The sequence below is a fragment of the Lithobates pipiens genome, unplaced genomic scaffold (genome assembly GCF_037356315.1).
Source record: "Lithobates pipiens isolate NorthernLeopardFrog02 unplaced genomic scaffold, aLitPip1_a1.2 Scaffold_8, whole genome shotgun sequence".
Taxonomy (NCBI): domain Eukaryota; kingdom Metazoa; phylum Chordata; class Amphibia; order Anura; family Ranidae; genus Lithobates; species Lithobates pipiens.
This window is the reverse complement of record NW_027507903.1, coordinates 512,572,291-512,593,422: the sequence shown is the minus strand read 5'-3', so window position 1 is coordinate 512,593,422 and position 21,132 is coordinate 512,572,291. Positions and strand designations below refer to the sequence as shown.

General features: G+C 41.4%; 1 protein-coding gene across 2 annotated transcripts in view; it reads right to left on the bottom strand.

Moving 5' to 3' along the window:
• Nucleotides 1-21,132, bottom strand: part of SHISAL1 (shisa like 1) — a 219,263-nt gene that overhangs the window by 52,323 nt on the left and 145,808 nt on the right. For both annotated transcript variants that reach the window (XM_077469380.1, XM_077469381.1), the window contains exons 2-3: nucleotides 19,472-19,571; nucleotides 8,070-8,283 (exon numbers count right to left, since the gene is read on the bottom strand). In XM_077469380.1, the coding sequence (XP_077325506.1) occupies nucleotides 8,070-8,283; nucleotides 19,472-19,538 (281 nt within the window). In that variant the 5' untranslated portion in view covers nucleotides 19,539-19,571. The remainder of the gene's footprint in view (nucleotides 1-8,069; nucleotides 8,284-19,471; nucleotides 19,572-21,132) is intronic.

Here is a 21,132-nt window from a genome sequence, read left to right as displayed (position 1 = left end):
CCCGATTGGTCACGAGTCCTAACTCCTGATTGGCTGGGAGGAGAAGTGACCGCCGGGACTCGGGAGGAGAAGCAGGGTGGGAAGCCATCACCTGGATGGGGTAAGTGCAGAGGCTGGCGGGCGATGGGCGAGTGAGTGACAGGGGGGGTTTATGGGTTATCTGGTTTGTTGGCTGGGGGGACTGGCTGGCTAGGGGGCCGCCCCCCAAGGAGATTGAGCACCAGCCACCACTGGTCTTTATAATATACTATGAAAAGCATTTTGCAATATGTTTCATAAGTGAAAAAAATAGCTGTCGATCCTGCCAGGAATCTTTTCAACTGAAAAGTTGCTTTGCTCTTTGCCTGTGCTGCACTCAGTTCTTTCTGTAGGCTACAGAACACTTCCCCCTATGGGAGTAGAGGTGGTTATGGAGTACAGGAGAGGGATAGGTGTTCTGCAGTCATACCCTAGGGCAGTGCTGTCAAACTCAATTTCATCATGGGCCACATCAGCAGTACAGCTGCCCTCAAAGGGTTGTATCTGGGGTGCTCTACATACAGAGTTCAGGAGTGAGTTACTTACAGAGTGCAGAGTTCAGGAGTGTGCTATGTACAGAGTGCAGAGTTCAGGAGTGGGCTATATACAGAGTTCAGGAGTGGGCTATGTACAGAGTGCAGAGTTCAGGAGTGGGCTATATACAGACTGCAGCGTTCAGGAGTGTGCTATGTACAGAGTGCAGAGTTAAGGAGTGGGCTATGTACAGAGTGCAGAGTTCAGGAGTGGGCTATTTACAGAGTGCAGAGTTCAGGAGTGGGCTATGTACAGAGTGCAGAGTTCAGGAGTGGGCTATATACAGAGTGCAGAGTTCAGGAGTGGGCTATGTACAGAGCGCAGAGTTCAGGAGTGGGCTATATACAGAGTGCAGAGTACAGGAGTGGGCTATATACAGAGTACAGAGTTCAGAAGTGTGCTGTTACAGGGGACAGAGTTCAGGAGTGCGTTGTATACAGATTGCAGATTTCAGGAGTGCATCATATACACAGTGCAGGGTTCAGGGGCGCGCTATAAGCAGAATGCAGGGTTTAGGGGTGTGCTATGTAGAGAGTGCAGAGTTCGGAGGTGTGCTGTGAACAAAGTGCACAACTCCCCTCAAAACTTCCCCAAATCTCTCTCTCCTACTTGACCTGGTTCTAGTAGCTCGATGTGTAGGCAGCTTGCCTTGCAGGGGGGTCATTCTCTCTTTCTCTGGAGATCTGTCCCCGCTGTGAGCATGTGCAGGAATCTCTTAGATCCAGGAGTAGTTGAGCAAAGCTGTCCCTTGTAAATACAGAAGGCAGGAGCAGAGGGTGAGAGCCAGAGGTGGCAGAATGGAATTCATTCGTTCATTCATACATTACAGCTTCAAAAATGGGTGTGTCGTAGTTGGCCCACAGGCCTTGTGTTTGACATATGTGCCCTAGGGTTACAAAGCTGCTCCTTCATTTGCTCCATTGAGTAAGTGCTGTCACCCTAGAATATGAACATGTGTTATGGCAGGATTACTAGATGCAAAAAAGGAAAAAATGTCTGAGCAAAGAAAAGTAATGCAGCCACTGCATATAAGTACTGGTAAGCTGCAATATATTATATTTTCTTCTTGGATTTAGTTATCCTTTAACTACTGCCTGGACAAAATCCCTGACCTGGAATCAAAAGTCAATTTTTTATGATTAAAGAGGGCGCTTTCCTGAAAAAAAAAAGGTTTTGTTTCTGTATATATTGATATATAAGAAATGTATTCTTGCAGACTTGTCACATTATTGCCCTGTATAGGCAAACTACAGGTTCACTTTAATATTCCCCAGATGGGAGTCAGTCTGTAAAGGGTTACTTCCTACTCGCGGGAGGATGAAAGCGGAATCCCAGCAAACAGCTTCTCGGGGACCCGTCTTCTGATTCTTCCTTGTTATTTAGGCTCCACACAGTTGCCATGGAGATGGCCTAATGGATGGATTATAGATTTATTTATAAATGGTATTAATTGGATTCCAGAATTGAAATGGAAATGAAAGACTGCACGTCCAGGCGAGGTACCACTCTTCCTTCATCTGCATATGAAGCAGCCGCCATCCAGACACAGCTGAGGGACTTTCTGTCAGAAGTATTGTCATGCAGAACAATGGACCAGAGCAGTCGTTTGATCTATAACCTTTTCATCTTAATGTCTTTTTCTCTGCCCTGTTCTGGCTCTCTGCTTCCCAAACTTATACAGCCAAGACATAGTGATATTAAAGGGACAGCCAGCAGAAACGCACGTATGTGTCTACTTCCTCCTGGCAGGATGTCCACCCTAAATTTTACACTTTTTGTTGATGCTGAAGAACTGAAGTGGATTTATAATCTATATTAAGGTTTCCTTCAAAAAAGAACAATCAGTAAACCATTTGAAAGAATCTAAATCCCCACCCAAATTGTATTATTAGTGCAGCTATTTTTCTTAGCAATAGCTGCGAGTTCTGTTATTCACTTGCATTTTCTCCTTGTCAGAGTCCACAGGTTAGCCCAGTGTGAGATTGTAACGCCCACATAGAGTCTACCCTGCCGTTTGCCTGGGTGCAGCTGGAGGAGGATAAAATGGTCAATTGGGCCCCTTTCACACTTTGCATAGCTCGTGATTTTTTGTGGGCGATTTTCATGTGAACCCATGTGTCATGCATAGGGCAGCCTATTCACTTCAATGGGCAATATGCATGTTTGTCACCCATAATAAGCTCCTGCTCCTTTTTTGGCGACAAGCTTCATGCAATGTTTAAAGTCGCGTTTTGCCACAAATTGCAGCGTGATTTTGTCTCTTGACAATCGCTAAAAAATCGCGCCACATTTGGGGTCCCATTTAGAGTGAATACGCATATTGCGTGTTTTGCACGAATTGCCATGAAATTTGGAATTGCTATGTTATAGAGGTGAGGAGAGGGGGAGATGTTCTGAAGCTGTTATACTCTTCCTGTCCTAGGATGACAATGCTGCACTTCTATAAATACAGTAAAGGGGCATTGTTTCCCTAGGACAGGAAGTGCTTTACTGGCAGGATCACCAGGTAAACATGAAGGAAACTAAACATGAAACAAGAAAATAAATGCAGTCACCATATTTGAGGACTGGTAAAATGCAATATATTCCATTTTTGTTATTCTGTTTAGATACACTTAGACTCTTTCAGTTGTCTTTCATGCAATCCTGACAGCTTCTTTGAACATAATGTAACACAAATGGATATTGAAGGGCCATACCACTGCTTAGTGGACCAGATATAACTTTATAACAATAAAAGTCAAGTGGGCCATCCAAAGAATAGCCAACTCTTTTTGGGATTTCAAAACCTCCCTCTTCAACAGGTCTTGATTGAACCCATGTGAATAGACTAGAAGTGAGCTGGACTTTCAATGGTATTTCTTAGGCTGTATTACAATCTACACTGGAGACTTGTTCTTCATCCACCTAAGGAGAACAAGAGATATAGACAAGTCAAGAATACTTACCCTACTTTTTTTTTACATTAATTGCGATCACGTGTCCAATGCTGTAAAATCGGTCACATTCTTTTTATTCAAAGTGTGTCTCGGATTTCATATAAAACTGCTGAGTGGCTGTTCTGGCTACAATAAACAACTGTAAGCCCCATTGGATAAAATAAAGTGCCCAATGCTATAGTTTTAGTCAATGAGCATATGACATATTAGAATTTCAGTCTGAGATCACATGACCAGTGATTCCATTTTATGTGCACCCTTAGGCCGCGTACACACGCGCGGACTGTTCGCCCAACCTTGTCCGCTGAACAGTGTTTGGGCGGACAGTCCGCTCGTGTGTGGGGCTTCAGCGGACAGTTTCAGCGGACAGTTGGCCGAACAAGGTCTTACGGAAATTCCGAAAAACTGTCCGCTGAAACAAGGTTTCAGCGGACTGTTCGCTCGTGTGTAGGCTTGTTCGGCCAACTAAGTCTCGCGCATGCTCAGAAAGGATTTCCACGTCGGAAGGTTGCATTGCAGTGTATAGGACGTCGTATTTTTCGTCCCGTCGTACGTGCCGTTCACGTCATCGCGCACGGTTTCAGCAAACTGTTCGTCCGTCGTGTGTGGCCATGTCCGTCCATGCTAAGTTTGAGCGGACTGTTCGCTCAAACTGTTGGACGGACAAAGTTGGGCCAACAGTCCGCGCGTGTGTACGCGGCCTTACACCCTTACCTGCTAAAATAACCCATTCAGTTTTAAATAGAAATGCAAAAGGAAAACATTTGTGTATATATATATATATATATATATATATATATATATATATATATATATACACACACACACACTCACACACACACACACACACACACACACACACATATAAACACACACACATTACTGTGCAAAAGTTGTAGGCAGGTGTAAAAAAAGCGGTAAACAAAGAATGATGTGGTCCAAGGCACCAAAAGTAATTGGCCTCCATCCCAAATTTTAGACAAAGAAAAGGGAAAGTGGTCAACGGGACTTTAAATGAGGCCAATCACTGTATAAAGTAAACATGTAGGATATAAATAAGGAATGCTTTTAGAAATAAAAGTGTTAATAGTTTATTTTTTATCAATTACCTAAAAGGAAAGTAAATGAATACAAGATAAATTAAAATCAAATCAATATTTTATGTGACCACCCTTTGCCTTTAAAACAGCATCAATTCTTCTAGATACACTGGTACACAGTTTTTGATGGAACTCGGCAGATAGGTTGTTCCAAACATCTTGGAGAACAAACCACAGATCTTCTGTGGATGTAGGCTGCCTCAAATCCTTCTTTCTCCTCATGTAATCCCAGACAGACTCGATGTTGAGATCTGTGGGGGCCAAACTATCATTTTCATGAGTCCTTGTTCTTTACGTTAAACATTGTTCCTAATGACATTGGCTGTATGTTTGGGGGCATTGGCCTGCTGCAGAATACATTTGGGGCCAATCACACATCACCTGATGGTATGGTGTGAAGAAGTATGTATCTGCCTCTATTTCTAAGCACTGAGGACACCACTGATCCTGACCAAATCTCCAACTCTATTTGCAGAAATGCAGCCCCAAACTTCCAAGGAACCTACACCATGCTTCACTGTTGCCTGCAGACACTCATTATTGTACCTCTCTCCAGCTCTTTGTTAACCACTACAATACAGGGCACTTTCACCCCCTTCCTTCCCAGCCCAATTTTCAGCTTTCAGCGCTCTAGCGCTTTCAGTGACAATTGCGCGGTCATGCTACACTGTACCCAAATGAAATTGTTATCATTTTGTTCGCACAAATAGAGCTTTATTTTGGTGTTATTTATTCACGACTCCGTTTTTTTTTTTTTTTGCGATATAAGCGCAAAAAAAGCGGAAATTTGGAAAAAAACCTATATTTTCTTTTTTCTATTTGAAAAGAAATCCAATAAAATCAAATTTTGTCATAAATTTAAGCCAAAATGTATTCTGCTACATGTTTTTGGTAAAAAAAATTCCGTTAAGTGTATAATAATTGGTTTGTGTGATCACGGACATATGTACGCAAATGATCATGTACATATGTGTGCAGGTGATCACGTACATATGTGTGCAGATAATCATTGGGACATGTGATTTTAGTGGGACATATGTGGGGGACATGTTTTTATTATTAGGGACATGTGTTTTTATTATTTGGGGACATGTATGTTTTGGGGACATGTGTGTTTTGGGGACATATGTGGGGACTGTGTTTGTACTGTGTGGTGTGTTGTGTGTTTACACTACACTGATGATCAGTGAGTAAAAAGCTGTAAAAAGCAGCCCATACTCACTGATCATCAGCCGGCTGCAGCGTTCTGCTCTCCTCTCCTCAGCGGTGACTTCCGTGTGAGGAGAGGACAGCCGATTGCCTAGCAACCGGCTGTTTGTTTACATCACATGACGGCCGTGATTGGACACGGCCGTCATGTGATCAGGAGGGCCAATCACAGAGCCCTCCTGCCGATCTGAGATGTGCCGTGTCCGGGTGACACGAGCACATCGGGATCGCGCCGCTGCGCGGGCACGCGCGCGCGCGCGATCCCGCTACTCCTGAATGACGTTCCTGAACGTCCTATCAGGAGTAGACGGCTCCCACCCGGCCGTATATATGCATTGGCCGGGTGGGAAGTGGTTAAACAATCTGGCTCCTGATACAGCCAAATATTTCATATTTTGACTTCTCAGTCCAGAGCACCCGTTGCCATTTTCTGAACCCCAGTTCCTATGTTTTTGTGAATAGTTGAGTCACTTAGCTTTGTTTCCACATCTGAGATATAGCTTTTTGGCTCAAATTCTTCCATAAAGACCACTTCTGGCGAGACTTCTCCAAAGAGTAGATGAGCGTACCTGGGCCTTACCAGTTTCTGCTGGTTCTGTGCTAATGTCACGGCTGGACATCTAATGTTGAAGGGAAGTAAGCATTATGTGTCTTTCCTCTACTTCATTACGTTTCCTTGGCTGACCACTGCGTCTACGTTCCTCAACATTGCCTGTTGTTTTGTGCCCCTTCAAAAGAGCTTGAATAGTACATCTTAAAAGGCCAGTCTGCTTTTAAATCTTTGCTTGGGAGAGACCTTGCTGATGAAGTGTAACTACCTCTTGTCTTGCCATCATGTATGACCCGTGACATGAAAATGTCTTCCCAACCTCACCTTAGTAGCAGAGTTTGGTAGCTGTTCCTCATACAGTTTTAAGCCTACACAGCTGTTTCTTTTTCAGTTAATGACTGTGTTTCAACCTACATATGAAATTGATGATCATTAGAACCTGCCTGCTGTATTTAATCATACACCTGACTTTTAACCTCCAAAACCCCTGACTTTGTGCAAGTGTACAAAGTATGCAAGTGTAAGAATTGATGCTGTTTTGAAGCCAAAGTTTAGTCACACCAAATTGTGATTTCGATCACCTTGTATTTTGTAAATTGATAAAAAAACATTTAAAATATATATTTTTGAAAGAATTCTTACTTTAAAACATTTCTTCATACCTGCCTAAAACCTTTGCACAGCACTGTATAAATATACATATATATACACACATACACACATTAGAAATAATTTTGCATTTGTTTGTAAGTGATCAAATATAGTCCCCGTTCTCAGCGGCATAAGGGACTTAGAGAGGTTGGGGTGGAGATTGCAGGGGGGCATGTCAGCAGGAGGATGAGGGCACAGCAATACACTGATCTTCCCAGTAAAGAAACTGTATGGGGGGGGGGGGGGGGAATTGTCAAACTCAGCACATGTCTTGGCCATTAGAGGACAGGCAGACTGTGCTCCCAGCACAGGAAGAAAACTGACCACATTGATGAGATAGATATACTCTCATGTCTAACATGGCCAGTTTGCAATATAGGAAAGCAGGGGAACTGGTTAGGTCACCAGGTTTTGCACACAAAGGAAGTAATGCAAAGAGACCAGGATACTTTTATTACAATTACATAGTACAACAGGCACATATCAGGAAGATGAAAGGTTTGGGTAATATAAACTTTATTGTAAAGTTATGCAGAGATCAGCATTAAATGGGTAAGTAGTCCAGCTCACTGGTATTGAGCTGGGCATAGGATGTGAGCGCCTAGTGGGCCACTTCTGGTGGAAGGGGAAGCAGGGTGGGGAGAGGTGGACTGTCCCCAGTGCACCCTGGCCGTGCCACCCCTCCCCACTCTCCAATGATGACGTTCCCTCAGAGGGCAGGTTTATGACCTTCTGCTCTTACAAGGTGTTCCCAGTCTTTCAGGTTGAGCGATGCTGGGTATCATTCAACCCAGGTAGCTGAGGACATCTAGTGGTGAAAATAAACTACTGTGGGGAACAGTATCGGAGAGGAGGTAAGTATTGCATTCAGAGCTTTTGTTTTAAAAACTTGCGGGGGCATTATTAATAAATATTAGCCTGGAGTTGGGACTTAAAAATATATGCCACGTTTGTATTCTGTAGTGCTAAAATGTCCTTTAGTGGGGAAAACCTGAACTTAGTAATATGGCAGGATGTCCACATGGTGTGCTTAAAAATGACAAAGTGTAACTGTCCTGCTTCACTTACTTGTGCATATATCCATCTGAGCCCAGGGTGAGGTTCAAGTGCATGACGCTTTGGAACTCCGTCTCATTGCAGCAGTATTTGAAGACGGTGTTGTTATGGTGGCAGCACAGGACATACGACTTGTTGTCTGAAAGGCGCGGGCAGTGGAACCCGAAGTGATATCGCCCTTTACTGTCTGTATAGGGCTCACAGACGCGGAAATGGGCAGAGGAGGCTGTGGGAGATACAAGTGTTGTTAAAAAAAATGAAAAAAGAAATATGCATGGCCAACATTTTATCAACACTCAATTTTAATTGGATTTATGGACAGCCAAGCCCACACTGCAACTGGAATCATGGCACCAACTGAAGTTTTTTAGGCAAGTTTAATTAATTGAAAGACACCAATAGGAGAACTGTCTGTACTTGTACACAAAAGGTCATAAAGATGAGGTTTAGTACCATTAAGTTTATTCTGATGTCAGGTGCTTAGTATCAAGATTGCTTTTCAAAGGCAGAGAGACCAGCAAGTTGTTATCCAGCTTAACAGATGAGACCAAACTCACCACACCAGCTATTTCTGGTATCATCTTTTAAAGTGGTTGTCAATCTCAAACATGTGAAATATGAACAAAGCATATCCTTCTATAGCAGGGGTCTCAAACTGGTGGCCCTCCAGCTGTTGCAAAACTACAAGTCCCATGAGGCAGTGCAATACTGACAGTTACAAGCCTGACTCCCACAGACAAAGGCATGATGGGACTCGTAGTTTCACAACAGCTGGAGGGCCACCAGTTTGAGACCCCTGTTCTATAGTGTGCACTTCTCTCAAATAGGAACACTGTGAGATTTACTAAAACTGGAACACTCAGACTATGATGGAGCCATGCATGGTAGCCAATCAGCTTTAGCTTGTTTAATTAAGCTTCAACAAAAAATCTGGAAGCGGATTGTTTTTTGTGCAGAGCTGCTGCAGATTTTGCATGCTCCATAGTTACATAGTTACATTGTTAGTCAGGATGAAAAAAGACACAAGTCCATCCATTTCAACAAAAAACAGAACAGAAAAAAAAAACACCATACAATCCCATATACACAATCCCATACCCACAGTTGATCAAATTTTGAGCACAAAACTCCAGTTTTAGTAAATAAAACCCTAATGCCCTGTACATACGATCCAAAAATCGGATGACAGATTGTCTGATTTTTTCTGCTTGCTAGTTGCAAGTAGAAAATTAAGAGGTTATTATTAATGTTACGAAATTCTCGTACGACAGAAAACAAAATTGGAAGTGATGTAATGTGTATTTTTGGACAAGTGTACTGATTAAATGAAAATAGTATGATCTGGTATCGTATCGAAAGCTGTGTGCGAATGATCAGATTATCATACGACCACTTCGAAAGCGGTATTTGTAGAAATGATTTTCAGATGGTGTGTAAGGGGCATAAGTGTAATTTCTGCTTCTTCATTCCTCTGCTATCAGCACTTCTAACAAGTTTTCCTGACACCAAGAGAAAAATGGTTACAGGGGAGGGACCTCCAGTAGATTAACAGCCTCAGCTCTGTTCCTGATTGGTATAGATTTGTCCTTTTCCTCCAATCAGCTCTAAAAGCTCTCTTCACTAAGCTCTGCAGAGTGTCATTTGCACCCCCTTTTTTCTGCTCAGACAAGCATTAAAAAAATGTGGACTTTGAATGGCTGTAGAGAAGAGAAGACAGCAGATAAAGAGGTACAACATATGTTGGAGGATGTGCTTCATCTGTGTGTATTACCTGAGGCCAGTCACTTTACTGGGAATATGTAAGGATTTACAACCACTCTAAAGTGGTTGTAAACCCTTACAACCACCTTTGACCTACAGGTAAGCCTAGATTAAGGTTTACCTGTAGGTCCAAGAAATATCTCCTAAACCTATATGATAGACAGAGGCGCGCAGGCGCACTGGGGCAGGCCACAGATCGCGGCGATATGCCACGAGCTCCGGCTCCCGTGCGCATGCACGGGAGTGACGTCATCGCGGCTCCGGCAAATCACAGCGCCGGAGCCGCAAGACCCGGAAGTAGCTCTGGGATCCATGGCAGCGGCGAAGAGGAAGACGGAGGACCGCTTCCGGGGCTTCATTCTCAGGTAAGTTATTCATAATGAGCTAGTATACTATGCATACTAGCTCATTATGTCTTTGTCTTGCAGGATTATTTTTTTTTCAGGATTTTTTAAAAAGGGTTTACAACCACTTTAAGCTGGATAACCACTGGCCATAGCATATAGCACTATAGATTAGCTGTTCCTTATCCTGAGAATTGTGTGATCTTGATAGTGATTGTTTTCAGCCACCAGTGGGGTACACAGTAGTAACAAAGGCAACATGTTGTTTGGCTTTTGCTTGATAAGGCAAATAGTGTAATTTACTATTAAACTCCTCACTTTAGCAATGGCTGAAAAGGCTTCTTAACAGCAATAGCCTTGCCACAATATGAGATGAAAGAGAATTCAAGGTGAAGGAGGGCAAGGCCACAGATTTTTTTGAAGTTGGGCACTTTAACTATTCAAATGGCTATGGGCAATATCAAGAACTTGTGTCAGTCACAAGTAAACTTTATGCAGCTGAACAATGCATGAACATTAACATGAATGCCCACCCATAATGTAAGTAACTGAAAATGTTGCTGTAGCAAAGTAAAATGCTGCAGAGGGGGACAGGAAACCTGTTCATTGATGTGTGCGGTCTTCAAGGGAGTGCATATACTCCAGCACTTAAAAGCCTCAGCATTGCCAAAGACAATTCCAATGATGTGTGCTATCTTCGGGGGGAGTGCATGTACCCTAAGAAGCCTCAGAAGCTTACCTGCCCTCCACATTCCAAAATAGGCTATTATTAAAGTACAACTACATGTGCATACTTGAACATTATGAACCTAACATCCTGCACTGATATTCATAAAATTGCCCCCTACCCTTCAAACTTGCCATGCAACCATTAGTGAAACCACTAAGGCGTCAGAGATGGTCATCACTGGGGTTGTATGAGTAGCCACCTGAGACAGTGTTATCTTGGTTTCAGAGTTATACTGTTTAATTCATTGCTTGCGGAAGCCTTTTTACGTATTAGGAGTTAGTGACATCATTCCTTATATATTGCAACAGCTGGCAACTATCCTTGATTACCCACTGCAAATACAATGCAGAAAGAACCTATAAAATCGACACTGTGTTCTGCAAAGATAATATGCAAAATGACCCAGAAGTTCATCCAGATTCCACACAGCCGGTGAGCATGTGCCTGTAAGACTGGCGGGCATCCACAAAAGATATCTGGCCTGAGTTTCAGCTGCAGCTCACATATCCTGCATGGAGATGTTTGATGTGGTCACACCAGTAGACTAACTACCAGTAGCACATTGGTCACAGACCATACAAAGACAGAAAAGTGTAATAAGAGAATACATTGGGATGCATCTATAAAGGTGCATACATTAGTGGTGGCTAGTGTGTTAATTAGACAATTAACCATTTCATTAAAGATTCAGTCCATTAAAAACTGATATGCACGTTATAGCTTTAGCCTTGCTTCTTATGAGCCTTGAATGCTTCAATAATGAAATTTCCCTCACTCCATAAAAGTCATCCTGTTAGATTTATTTCAATGTATTCAACTTCCAATACAATCCATACCCTAAGGCCGCGTACACACGGGCGGACTGTTCGCCCAACTTTGTCCGCTGAACAGTGTTTCAGCGGACAGTCCGCTCGTGTGTGGGCTTCAGCGGACAGGTTCAGCGGACAGTCTGACGAACAAAGTTTTTCGGAATTCCCGTAAGACAGTCCGCTGAAACTTGGTTTCAGCGGACAGTCCGCTCGTGTGTAGGCTTGTTCGACAAACTAAGTTTTGCGCATGCTCAGAAAGGATTTACACGGCGAAGGTTGCATTGCAGTGTATTGGACGTCTAATTTCTCGTCCCGTCGTACGTGCCGTTCACGTCATCGCGCACGCTTTCAACGGACTGTTCGTTCATCGTGTGTGGTCAAGTCCGTTCATGCAAATTTTGAGCGGACTGTTTGTCGGATTGTTTGACGAACAAAGTTGGGCAAACAGTCCGCCCATGTGTACGCGGCCTAAGCCCCACTTCTTCTGATGCGTTTGACACTGAAGGGGCTTAGCCATAGAGGGTCACCTCCACTAATAAGCATAATGCATCAGGAGGGGCATGGCTTAAGGTGGAAACTGTGTTGGAAATTGGTTATATTAAAAAAAAAAAAAAAAAAACTGGATGATTTTGATGGAGTGTGGTTTTATATTTTACTCTTGCTACATTTGTTAAACTGGATGAGCTCTTTATTGACCGACACCTGGAGCAGTGGAGGACCTGAGAAGCAAGTTTGAGACTTGGAGCGATGCAATCTCTTTTTTCTTAAAATTCTCACTGTGAGATTTCCCTGCCATAAATTCCTGACTGCTAGAGTTTTGGGTGTTCTCAACCTACCTCTGAGTGTTTCAGGGCCTTCTGTTGCATTCCCTCAGCCCTCATAATGGCCATAGGAGGTGTGTAGACCCACAAACTCACCACAGGTATCTCACCAGTAGAGTCTCCAGAGGTAGAAGAAACCGTTGGGAGGTTTAATTCTACAACATCTACCAAAAGCTAAACTATAAATTTTGGGTGGATTGACCACTGAAAGTCTATCGCAATGCAAAAACAAAAATGTAATTCATTGCACCTTATGAGTCCTTAGCTGTAGTGGCTGCATTAAGCCTCATTGACATGGATGTAGCTATCTTTCAGTGTTCTGGGACTAGCACCTACAGTATCTCACAAAAGTGATTTCATCCCTCACATTTTTGTAAATATTTTATTATATCTTTTCATGTGACAACACTGAAGAAATGACACTTTGCTACAATATAAAGTAGTACGTTTACAGCTTGTATAACAGTGTAAATTTGCTGTCCCATCAAAATAACTCAACACACAGCCATTAATGTCTAAACTGCTGGCAGCAAAAGTGAGCACATCCCTAAATGAAAATGTCAGAATTTGGCACAATTAGCTATTTTCCCTCCCTGGATTCATGTGACTCGTTAGTGTTACGTGGGTCTCAGTTGTGAATGGGGAGCAGGTGTGTTAAATTTGGTGTTATCGCTCTCACTCTCTCATACTGGTTATTGGAAGTTTAACTTGGCACCTCGTGGCAAAGAACTCTCTGAGGATCTGAAAAAAAGAATTGTTGCTCTACATAAAGATGGCCTAGGCTATACAAAGATTGCCAAGACCCTGAAACTGAGCTGCAGCACGGTGGCCAAGACCATATAGCGGTTTAACAGAACAGGTTGCACTCAGAACAGGCCTCATCATGGTCAACCAAAGAAGTTGAGTGCACATGCTCAGAATCATATACAGAGGTTGTTTGGGGAAATAGATGTATGAGTGCTGCCAGTAAATAGATGTATGAGTGCTGAGTGCTACCAGCATTGCTGCAGAGGTTGAAGGGTTGGGGGGGGGGGGGGGGGGTCTGCCTGTCAGTGCTCAAACCATAAGCACTCTGCATGAAATTGGTTTGCATGGCTGTTGTCCCTGAAGGAAGTCTCTTCTAAAGATGATGCACAAGAAAGCCCGCAAACATTTTGCTGAAGAAAAGCAGACTAAGGACATGGATTACTGGAACCTCTGATGAGACCAAGATAAATTTATTTGGTTCAGATGGTGTCAAGCATGTTTGGCAGCAACCAGGTGAGGAGTGCAAAGACAAGTGTGGCTTGCCTAAAGTGGGAGAGTCATGGTCTGGGGCTGCATGAGTGCTGCCGACACTGGGAAGCTACAGTTCATTGAGGGAACCATGAATGCCAACATGTACTGTGACATACTGAAGAAGAGCATGATCCCCTCCCTTCGGAGACTGGGCCGCAGGGCAGTATTCCAACATGATAACGACCCCAAACACACCTCCAAGACTACCACTGCTTTGCTAAAGAAGCTGAGGGTAAAGCATGCAAATTTAAAGCGTGACATGTTTGATATCTATTTACTCGACACAATACCATATATCATATTTTAACAAAAAATTGTGTATTATATTGTGTTTGTGTGCATTAAAATGTATTTATTTCCAAAACAATACGTTCGAAAAACTGCTGTGCAAAATACTATGGGACATAAATTATTGCAAAATCGATCCTTTTATTCTCTAGGGCCTCTGCTAGGCAATATATAATGTTTGCAAGTATGCTTATGCCTTTTTAATACAATTTTTTAAATTTAATTTCCAAATAATAAAATGACAACTTAAAAAAAAAAACACCACTTACTCTTACTGTGTCTACTTTCCAAGAAAAGGTAATTGGGGGGGGGGGGGGGGGAGGAGGTATTTGTACTGTCCTGGGATGTGGGCCTCAAGAAATTAGGCTGTCAGTACATCAGGTGTGATCATTTTTCATTGATTGGTAGCATAGCTTATAGACTCTATAACTTTCACACAGATCAAATAATATATACCGTTTAGGGTTATTTTTTACCAAAGAAATATAGCAGTATACATTTTGGTCAAAAATGTATGAAAAAAATTACTTATTTGCTAAATTTTATATCAGAAAAGTGCGAATAAGAAATGTGTGCTTTTTTTTAAAAAAAGTATCTTTTTGTTGCGCAAAAAATAAGAAAACCCAGTGGTGATTATATACCATCAAAAGAAAGGTCTGTTTGTGTGACAAAAATGATAAAAATTTCATATGGATACAGTGTTACATGACTAATTATCATGCGACAGCGCTGAAAGATGAAAATTAGCCTGGACAGGAAGGGTGTTAACGTGTCCAGTATTTAGGTGGTTAAACTACTAGTCCCATCAATCCACCACATTACGCAGATGAAAAATGGCAGACATTTTTTGAAGTCCAGCCTGTGAGACATCCATGGCCTCTTTACCTGGATACCTGAAATAAATATGCATTATACAAATAATGTTCCACTATTTCCTAGCAACTATGTTTTAGGTCAATAAAAAAAATTAAAGCACTGACTGTAGGAGATAGCTATAAGATCTTTAATTAATTTCCACCACTGTCTAATAGGGTATCATTAAACGATTGTCCTTCAAAACGTCACGTCCTGACCAAGGCTTCATTTTCTTATTTATTACTAGGGGAACACTTGATGAGCTGTTTGATCATTTAGAAATCCTGTAGGTCATAATGTATTTTCAGTCTGAAATAGACCAATGCTGAATAAAACATTGGAAGTTAATGTGGTATGAAGTCATACTGTATCACATCCATCAAACAAAGCAATCTCTTGGACGCAGCAAGAAGGTAACCTTACTACAAAATTAGAAGCATTCAGAGCTAGAGTTTCCAGGAAAAAAGCCAAAGCAAGCCAAGCTGTATGTAGGTTAGTGTATTATTAAGTCATAGAGAAGAAAGAAAAAAAATCCTTTTTTTCTCTGGTGTGAACCATTTAATTGACTGAATCATAATTAAAATAAAAATGCCGCTTCTTCCTCTCCACCAGAATTAATTCAGCCTCCGACGTCTGCTCCATTTCATGCATTTCCCATTTGGATAAGGCAAAGCGGAGGACATGAAAAAAAGGAATCTTGTCAGGGTATTTTCAGAAACAAAGCCAGTATGTTCCAATAGTGCTCGTGGAATGATGTTCCTTTGTGTTGTTTCCTTAGAAGGAAAATGTCAAAATTGGCTCTTTCATGAGGCTTTTGGTTTTGTAGAGAAAAAAAAGAAAGAACATTTCAGCTGCTCTGGACCTTACTGAATAGCACGCCAAAGACAATTCCAATGATGTATGCTAGAACTTATTACTTGTGATGCCATCACCCTATAGAGTAATCATAAAAGTGGTTAAAGGGAAACTATAATGGTTTATGGTTATTATGTTAAAGTGGGCCCAACTCAAAAAGTGAAAAATTGCTATGTTATAGGGCACAGCTAGAAAAGTTTGTTGCACCTAAGCAGTTTCATGAAAAATTGAACTTGTCTTCTGGTGCCTTGGCATCCCTGTGCCTTGAGCCTCACAGCTGTATATCTGCATCAATGACTCTAAATGCCATTCTCAGGAGATTTAGATTACTGTTCTGCTCAGTGTTCTCCTTGCTGGAGAGGAAGCTGCAACCGAGGACCTGCAGTGCAAGGATCTCCCTTCATCTGCTTCATCCATTCTGTTGATCTGTTTCCTCCATCTCTCTAGCTGCTTTTTGATCAGTACCTTACACGTCATCAGAGTGTCAGCATTTACATGAGGAAGTGAAGCCCTGTCACTGTAGACACAACATGGTATGTCAGTATTGGGGAAAAGATCAGCTGCATGGAGCCTACAGGCAATACTATAAGCTAGTCCTTTGCCCTCTGTCTGCCTTTTTTGGCACAAAGTATAGGTCCAATTCAAGCTTATAAGCTTGTTATTTTGTTCTGTCTTAAAGCGGTCGTTAACTGTGGCAGTTTAAAAAAAAAAAAACACCTGTAAGGCAATTGCATAATGTGCTGGTATGCATCGGTGGTATGGTATGCGGCGCTGACAGGGCTTCCATTTCCCCTGAACCCCCTCATTTTTTTTTTCCAGGTTCGCGAGCTCCAGCTGTATGAGTGTCCGGAGCCACAATGACATCACTCCCCTAATTGCTACAGTTGCTTCACAGACAGCTCATATGCTTTCCACACCTCATTCTTAGCATGTCATTATCCTACACTGGTATAAAGGACAAGACCATCACTTCACACTGTGGCTCATCCCAGTCCCATGTCCTTTCTTCTAATTTAGTGACAGTTGCATTTTTTAAAACCATTAACATGCAGCCGAGGATAAAGCAAGTGAGATGGTGGACTGGGACGGCAATAGGACTGCTGGTTCCTTGCAAAAAATGAAAAATTAGAGAGAACTTCTTATGAGGCTCCTGATTGGCTCCTTTTGCTGCTTCTGCCTTTTCCAGTCTGAGCTCTGCTGTACAAGGCCTAAAGACACTAACACCACATCAAATTCAGGTATTTATACTGCTTGCTTAAAAATAAATGTAATAATGTATCAATTAATATAGAGCTGCACTCATTTTATATGTGATTGGTTGCAGGTCCCCCTGACCAGTAGATGGTGTATCTAAGCCACACATGACATACAATAATCAAATTACGGATTGGCAAGCAAGTACAATTGTGAAATTCACATCAAACATTCCTTTTAAGTTAATGTTTCAATACTAAAAGGGGTGTTTGCTGAAAACTCACTATAGTTTGCCAGTAAACGGATGTAATTGAGTCAGGCTGTGGCACACAACTCTTTGTACATGAGACATTTATATTTCAAGTGTAATGGGATTCAACATCTGTGGATGTGAAGGTTAATTCTGAACAGCAAAGAGGACCAGTTGACACAAGAGGCTTAGAGTAGGAACTGACACGCTATTATTATGTTGTCAGTAAAGCCCCCGGAATGTGGAATGACATAGTAGAGGTTGTATCATAGACAATGGTAGTATATTCTTTATGGTATAGTTGTCTTAAAGAGCCATGCACACAATGATACATAGCATACGCTCTCTTTCTCCTAAGTTTAACTAGACTGGGTTTAATAAATAGGTATACTCTTAATTACAGCACTGTGGAGAAAGCAGTTGTACTTTTTATACCTATATGGAGATACAAAGAACAGTGGGCTGATATTTAACCATTTGTAGATAATAGCCTTTTTTCTCCTTATAGCACAGGGATCTTTTTATTTTAGAGATTTGTCGATTTTACAAAAATGTTTTTTTGTTTTTTTTTCATGTCTGCCCTTATGCACCTCAAATTACAAATGTTAATGGTTCATTATTTGTTGTTATCATGTATAGAAAACGGGTGTGATGCAATGAATTGCAATGACCAGGCTCTCATGTGATGTTAACAAGTTAAAGCCAAATTTCGGGGCTCTGTACTTGCCTTCTGGTTCCCCCTCCACCCGGAGGCTCCCATTAGCTATAATTTATGATTTAGTTACTTTAAACCTTAATTTTTCTAGAGGTTTACAGGCTGGTCATATAACGCACGGGGTCTACTTCACCTCTTCTCCTGGTAGTGGCCAGTAGTCTTCAATTATGCAGAAAGCTCATATATAGCATAACTGTACCCCTAAAGTCAAAATGATTCATGTACAACTACTTTAATTATCTTTTCAAAGAATCTGTCAGAAAGCAAAATACCTATGTAAGAAGCCTCAAATGGAAACCATTTGAACCATCTGACTCTTTGAACTTACACTAGCTTGAGCACTAAAGCTGAGCATGGGTTTATGAATAGCATCATTATCCATTCATATTATGCAACCCCTATCAGATGCTTCTTACACAGGTTATTTGCTTTAGGCTTATTATTATTGTATTATTTAAAGGTATTTACTGTATATAATGCTGACAAGGAGCTAACAACTGACAATTTACACAGGAGCTTACAATCTAAGGTCCTAACTCACATACATAGACATACTAAGACCAATTCTGACAGGAGCCAAATAACCTACCAGCATGTCTTTGGAGTGCGTGAGGAAACCGGAGCACCCAAAGGAAACCTACGCAGGCACAGGGAAAACATGCAAACTGCGTGAAAGTGCCGTGTCTGGGATTCAAACTGAATATCATAATTCTGCCAGAAGTAAGTGCTAACCACTTAGCCGCTGTGCTGCCTACTAGATGTTAAGAACTGCAAGAGGTTTGCCAGTGCTAATATACTACATTTATGTTCTCATAAATCACAGCCAGAAGAGTTGTGCATGCTTGTACATCAGAGTGCTTCCCATGTACTGCCCCTACTTTATTAAATCCCATCCATGACTACCAGGTCTAGATGTAGCTGATGCTTTATTTTCATTCCCCTCTTACCTGTTTTTCAGGGGTGTCCTTCACATACTCACCTGACCAGCAAATCTAGCATTTCCTGCTTCGATCCACTGCCTAGGTCCCTCACCATGGGTCCCACTGACACCATTGGGAGCCTGGGTGCCTCTCCTGGGTTGCTGGAGCCTGTCCCCAATGACGAGTGCCAGGCCAGCCCACAGGTGCTGTGAGTTCCTGCTCCCGCAGCCACCAGGAATATGTGACTGGGATATCCCAAGAGGTTGTGGGAGCAGAGACACGTCATTCCATCCTAGGCCGGTAAAAAAAAGTAAAAATGTTTTTAAGAAAAAAAGAAAAGTGATAGGGATGTTGCAGGGAGCAAAACTTCCTTTTTGAAATGAAGGTTCGCAAGACTAATGCCAACATTGAGGACACAGCAGTGAAGCAGTGCGATTCCAAGAGGCAAACTAGGAACCTCTCAGATCCCAAGTTGCTACCTGAGATGAGGGCCATGCTTTAATTCATACCAGGAACTGGTATGATAAAAGGCATCAGAGAACTTTAAAAGCAGCTCTTATACTGTATCATATCTCAAATAATATTAGGATTTACCTTTTGAAGACATGACCAAGAGAAACAACATAAGACAGTTGAGAAAGCGGCTGGCCCAGCTAGTCATCCTTTTGTTCTCATCTGTCCACTAGAGAATCACCTGGGAAGAAATGAACACAACACCTTCAGTATATATGCATCATAACACTAGCATACACATGTATGTATAATGCAAATAAAAATGTATCTGAGTTTTAGTTCATAAACAATCCTTTTGTTGTGGTATGAAAATTCTGAAGGCTCATAATTAAATTGGTAACACGTGTGTGTAGCTCATAAACAGAGTAAATTGTGTTGGTCTCATAACAACTTACACCACAAAACTGCTGAAGTTATAGGGTCTTCCAGGCATAACTACTGCTACTGCTAGAAGAACATAAATTATGCTGCAAAAACATTGTAAAATATTTTCCAGCTGTTCGTTACCATGTAAAGGGAGTGTAGGGAAGCAGTTTAAGGATTTATTGTTCTCCTGAGTGCTGAAAACACAATCCCAAAGCCAAACTGCAGCTACATTGATAAGAAAGTGCTATAATGTGACCAGATAGATTTTTATACACTAAACAAAATCAGTGATGTTTGTTTTTTTTGTTTTTTTATATAAAGTATTGGAGGGTCTAGGCCCATCAGTTTTTCTTTCTTGTCACTAGAAAAGGTGTCATTAATGGAACATTTCCCTTTTTTTTCCTGTTCTGGTGACAGATGTAAAAGTTTGGATCACTCCAGGTGGGACAGAGACAGCATTACAAACCTTCCAAAAAATGGAAAGAAAGAAGAAGAAGAAGAAAAAAAAAAAAAAAAAAATATATATATATATATATATATATATATATATATATATATATATATATATATATGAAGAAAAAGAGGAAAAAGGGAGTAGTCAGCAAGAAATTTATTAAGTTACAGATAAGTATTGTAGCCATGGGTCCCATGTTGCATCAAATTTCTTAGTAGAGTTGCGAAGAATACAGGTAAGTCTATCATTAACCATGATCCAGTTAAGTTTATTCTACATGTATTCAAGGGTAATCATCAACTACTTCCAATATTTAGCAATAGTTATTCTAGCTGTGAAAAATGTATAGAGTATGTAATGAGTTGTATTGATTTTTTGGGGACCTCATCAGGAAACTTTTGAAAGAGTGCTAGTTTCGGGGATCTACGGATATTAACCCCTGTCACTGAATATATCAAATTAAATATTTGAATCCAAAATCTGGTGACTACAGAGCACTGCCACCAAACATGACATATTGTACCCATCTTGCCACAACACCTAAAGCAAGTGGGGGATGCAGATGGATGCATCCTCACAACTCTGGTCAGGACCAAATACCAACGTAGGAGTATTTTATAGTTGGCTTCAATTACTGTTGTGTTAATAGAAACTTTGGACAAAGCATAGGAAATTTCTTGCCAGTCAGAAAATGTAAGTGTGTTCCCTTTGAGTCATATAATGGAGCGTAGTCGTCGGGTCAGTAAGGGTGGTGTATACTGTCGATACCCGCTCTTGTAGAAGGGCTTTCATTTGATAAGATAATTCTAAATTTGTGAGTGTAAGGGGTCCCTCTAGCAAACTATGTTTAGATCATACAAAAGAGATAAGCTGATTGTACCAAAATATTTCACTAGGGGGCATTTGAAACGTATCCTTAAAT